Source organism: Garra rufa, chromosome 1 (genome assembly GCF_049309525.1).
Source record: "Garra rufa chromosome 1, GarRuf1.0, whole genome shotgun sequence".
NCBI lineage: Eukaryota > Metazoa > Chordata > Actinopteri > Cypriniformes > Cyprinidae > Garra > Garra rufa.
Window position 1 is genome coordinate 95,815,207 of NC_133361.1, and position 4,496 is coordinate 95,819,702.

Genomic DNA, 4,496 nt, shown 5'->3' on the forward strand with positions numbered 1-4,496 from the left:
TAATTTATTCCTGTGATGCAAAGCTGAATTTTCATCAGCTGTTACTCCAGCCTTAAGTGTCGCATGATTCTTCAGAAATCATTCTATGCTGATTTATTAATAGAGTTATCAATGTTGGAACAGTGCTGCCCAATATTTTTTGGAACATGTGATTCTTTTTTTCAGGATGCTTTGATGAACAACCAGTTAAAAAGAACAGCATTTTATTTTTCAAAATATAAATTTAACAATGTGAATCTATATTATCACTTTTTAACCTTTTATTGATCGAAGAATCCTGAAATAAATAAACACAGCCTTGATGAACATAAGAAACATCTTTAAAAACCATTACAAATTTTACTTATCCCAAACTTTTTAGCGGCAGTGTTTGTAAAATTGGCAAAAACAATTTCACACTTTGCTAATTCATGCACAATCATAAAATGAATACTAATGATATATTTAAATAATATTATAATACATGTAAAATCAGTCTAGTTTTGGTCTTTGGAATTGTCTGTTGACTCTGGTTATTGTTGTTCAGTGTTGACAGCAGAATTGTTTCATATTAGTTTAATATTCAACTTCTGTATTTAAAACAGGTGTTTCATTACTCCTTGTGGAACCAAGAATTTCAGGTAATTAGAATCATATTTTGTTAGTAACATTATTAAATTACTTTAAATAAGTATTATGTCTCTAATTCTGAGCATTCATTATTAAGTTTGCCTTTCAGAACATGGAAAATCAAGACCCTGCTGTTGTTGATGCAATAAAGGCATCAGGCGAGTCCACTTTGGAAAAGGCTATAGCAAAAGCTAAAATAAAATTTGACCAGTTTGTTAATATCTCACTTAACATCGCTGTGACTGGAAAGACAGGAGCAGGAAAATCATCCTTTGTAAATGCATTTAGAGGTCTAAAGGATGAAGATGATGGAGCAGCACCTACTGGACCCATACAAACTACAATGGAGCCCATCATGTATGAACATCCTAAAATGCCAAATGTGAAGATCTGGGACCTACCTGGAATAGGAAGCCCAAACTTCAAAGCAAAAACATATCTGAAAGATGTCAAGTTTAACACCTATGATTTCTTCATTATCCTTACCTCAGAGAGGTTCATGGAGCATGACATTATGCTGGCTAAAGAAATAAAAAAACTGAAGAAAAGCTTTTACTTTGTTCGTTCCAAGATTGACAATGACATAAAATCAGAGAAAATGAAAAAAGGATTTGATGAGCAGAAAGTTCTTTCCATAATAAGAGAGGATTGTCAGAAAAACCTGAAGGAACTGGGAGACCCCAAAGTTTTCTTGATATCGTCTCGTGATTTAGAGAAATATGATTTTGAATCACTTCAGAACATTCTTGAAGATGAGCTTCCAGAACTCAAGAAGGATGCTCTTCTACAAGCCTGGCCAGTGTGTTCTGCTGCATGTCTTGAGAAGAAGATCAGAATGTTTAAACGGATGACTTGGGCTGCATCTTTTGCCTCTGCTGGTGTAGCAGTCATCCCTGTGCCTGGCCTATCAGCAGCATGTGATCTAGGCATTGTCGTGCTTTTCCTCATAAGGTGCTATTATGCATTTGATTTAGATGAAAGATCACTGACAAGGCTTTCAGAAAAAGTTAACAAGCCCCACCTGAAAGATCTGGCTAAGTCTAAATTTGTTACTGCCATCCGAGAAAAAGCACTGTCTAGATTTCAAGTGTCTACTGCGCTCGCTACCATTGCTACTGCTGAATTTTTTTTGAGTCTCATTCCAGGTGTAGGCAGTGCTGCTGCTGCAGGAATATCTTTCGCTACCACTCAGTACCTCTTAACAGAAGGAGTAAATGATCTGGCAAATACTGCTCGAGTAATCAGAAAAGAAGCTGGGTTTGCTTTTGTTCACTGATCTGTGTTCTGTAGAGCATGTGAGTATTTTCTGCCTCTGTCATGGAGTAAAACAGATAATATATATATTACGATTGTGTGCTGATATGGAGTGAAGAAAAAAAATCTTCATAATATTAAAAAAAATTAATTATAATGTCTATGCAAACTATTTACTGGAACATATGATTACTTTACTGAACATTTTATATTTTATCCATTGCTGTATCTTCCTGTTGCTTTATTGATTCTTTCAATCACACATTCAATCATCTGTTTCATACATCATTAAAATACTTACAATTGGATTTTCTTTAGTAAATGCCAGTAAAACTTAACTTTTAAATGTATCCTTTAATTTTCATTGACGAAATCTGGATTTTTTGTTTTCAATATCACATATAACCATGTATATTTTTTTATACATAATAAAATACAAAATGTGTTTTGTGTACTGGCTCTTTTGTAAACTGTATATGCAGTTTAACTATGCTCCCAATTATAATGTCTAAAGGAACACACAGCACACAACTCAACAGATGCATGTGAATAGGTTTAACCCCCATGGATCCCTAGGTCTGTAGCCTACAGACCTATATGGAACACCACAGCCAAGCTGTTGGCAAACAGCCACGTAGGACTTATGAGACAATATGGACTTAAGTGCAAGAAACTGAACATTATTTACAACATTAGTATATCTAATCCACAGCTTAGGCAAACAGGGAAATCTGATTCTTTTCTACAAACTGGTTGTTCAGACAGTAGTTTCTATTAACTGGTTCCATTCACTAGTTTATTGTGTCAGAAAAAGGAGACATAAAAATTTGCAGATTGGGGGTCTGCTATAAACTAATTAGGCATGTGACAGTATCAAATTTTCATGTGACAATAATTACTGAAGCTTTTCTCACGGTGTACAATGTTATTAGTACAAGGTTAACAACCTTTTAAGACATTAATATAAAACAATTTCAGCATTTAAATTAAGTAAAACAATTTTTGTTTTTTTGGAGAAACAAGTACTGAACTTAGCATGTTTCCTGAATATGTACAAACACACACACACACACACACACACACACACACACACACACACACACACACACACACACACACACACAAACACACACACACTTGTTTTTGTTACATCGTGGGGACTACTGGGTAGAAGGTTACATGTGGGGACAGCACTTTCTAAATACAGTAAAGCCATAATTTTAAGTCAGATGTGTCAAGAGGAATTATTGATCCAAAATAAATACATTTATTATTCAAAATTCTCAAGTTTAGAAAGCTGAATTTCTGTCAGGTTTTTCTATTCTGGTGGGGACATCACAATTGTGCTATACCACAAACTACCACCAGGTGTCACTACTGTGAATTACCTGTTGATTATAAATTTTTTATTACAATTGGGAGAATTGTCTATTTATATTTGTATTTAATTTGTATCTTGCATTTCACTATTTCCCATCAACTCTTGAATTTGAATAGACAGTGTCTAAGATTTTATTTTTTATACTGAAAAATAAATGAACATTACAAAAATATAGGAATTCAGATACACAAATCTTTAATCTTAAACTGTATAACAGTAATAACAGGGGGGGGGGGGCAGATAAACTAAAGAAACTAATAGCATATAGAAAAATAAATAAATAAAATTACTCAATCATTTTACTTTTATGTGAATACGTGCATATTAAGATATTAGAAATAGTCTTTTACTGGTATATTTTCAATAGTTAAGTCTATAGAATCATGTATGAATAAAATTTCACATTTATAAAGATTAAGCTTTAGGCCAGAAGATTTAGTAAATTTGGAAATACAACCCATGGCTGTTTTTACTTGATTTTTATCTTTCAAAAATAATGCAGTGTCATCTGCCAATTGAGAAATTTTGACTAATCTATGAAATATTTTTAATCCCAAAATGCTTTGATTGTTTAACATTTGAATAGAGAGTAGTTCAGCAACTAATAAAAGCAGAAAGTGGGAAATTGGACAACCTTTGCATACCCCACGATGGACTGCAAATTCCAAAAAGCTCAAATTTTTGATAATTAAGACCGTCATGTTTTATGACAAGCAAGAAATGTTCAAGTGACACTGACGCCATGTGTATTATGGTCTTTGCTAAATAATGATCTATGCATACTGGAATCCACTCTGAATTTAAACACCCCATGCCTGGCAATCATATTAATAAATAATGAATACAATCTATTATTTTTAATCTATTCTATTTTCTATTCTTTTCTATTCGAATCTATTATAGAGTGTATGCAGAGCGTGCAGCTGAACCGCGTCTGGTGTACTGCAAATACATATGAGGACCGTTCATTCGGTTGAGCGTTTCAGGTTTGATTTATGATATGGGCAGCACGCTGAGATGCGATTTAGATTTAGCAAATGAGAAATGTTAAATTATTTAATACATTAAGACATACATTAAGTCATCCTAGTGATTCCCAGTTTGGTTTAAGATCACTAAAGCAACAGATTTTCAAGAACGAAAAGAATATGTAAAAGTATGGTATTTGAGGTAAAAGTCGCTCCTGCTGTTGGGGCTAAAGGCACAATAATTTACAAGATAATTTAATTAATTAATAGATGACTGTCTTGTC

General features: G+C 33.3%; 1 protein-coding gene across 1 annotated transcript; it reads left to right on the forward strand.

Moving 5' to 3' along the window:
- Window positions 1-721: 721 nt before the first annotated feature.
- Window positions 722-1,885, forward strand: LOC141322529 (interferon-inducible GTPase 5-like). Its single transcript, XM_073833432.1, has one exon. The coding sequence runs from the start codon at window positions 722-724 to the stop codon at window positions 1,883-1,885; it is 1,164 nt and encodes a 387-aa protein (XP_073689533.1).
- Window positions 1,886-4,496: the final 2,611 nt, after the last annotated feature.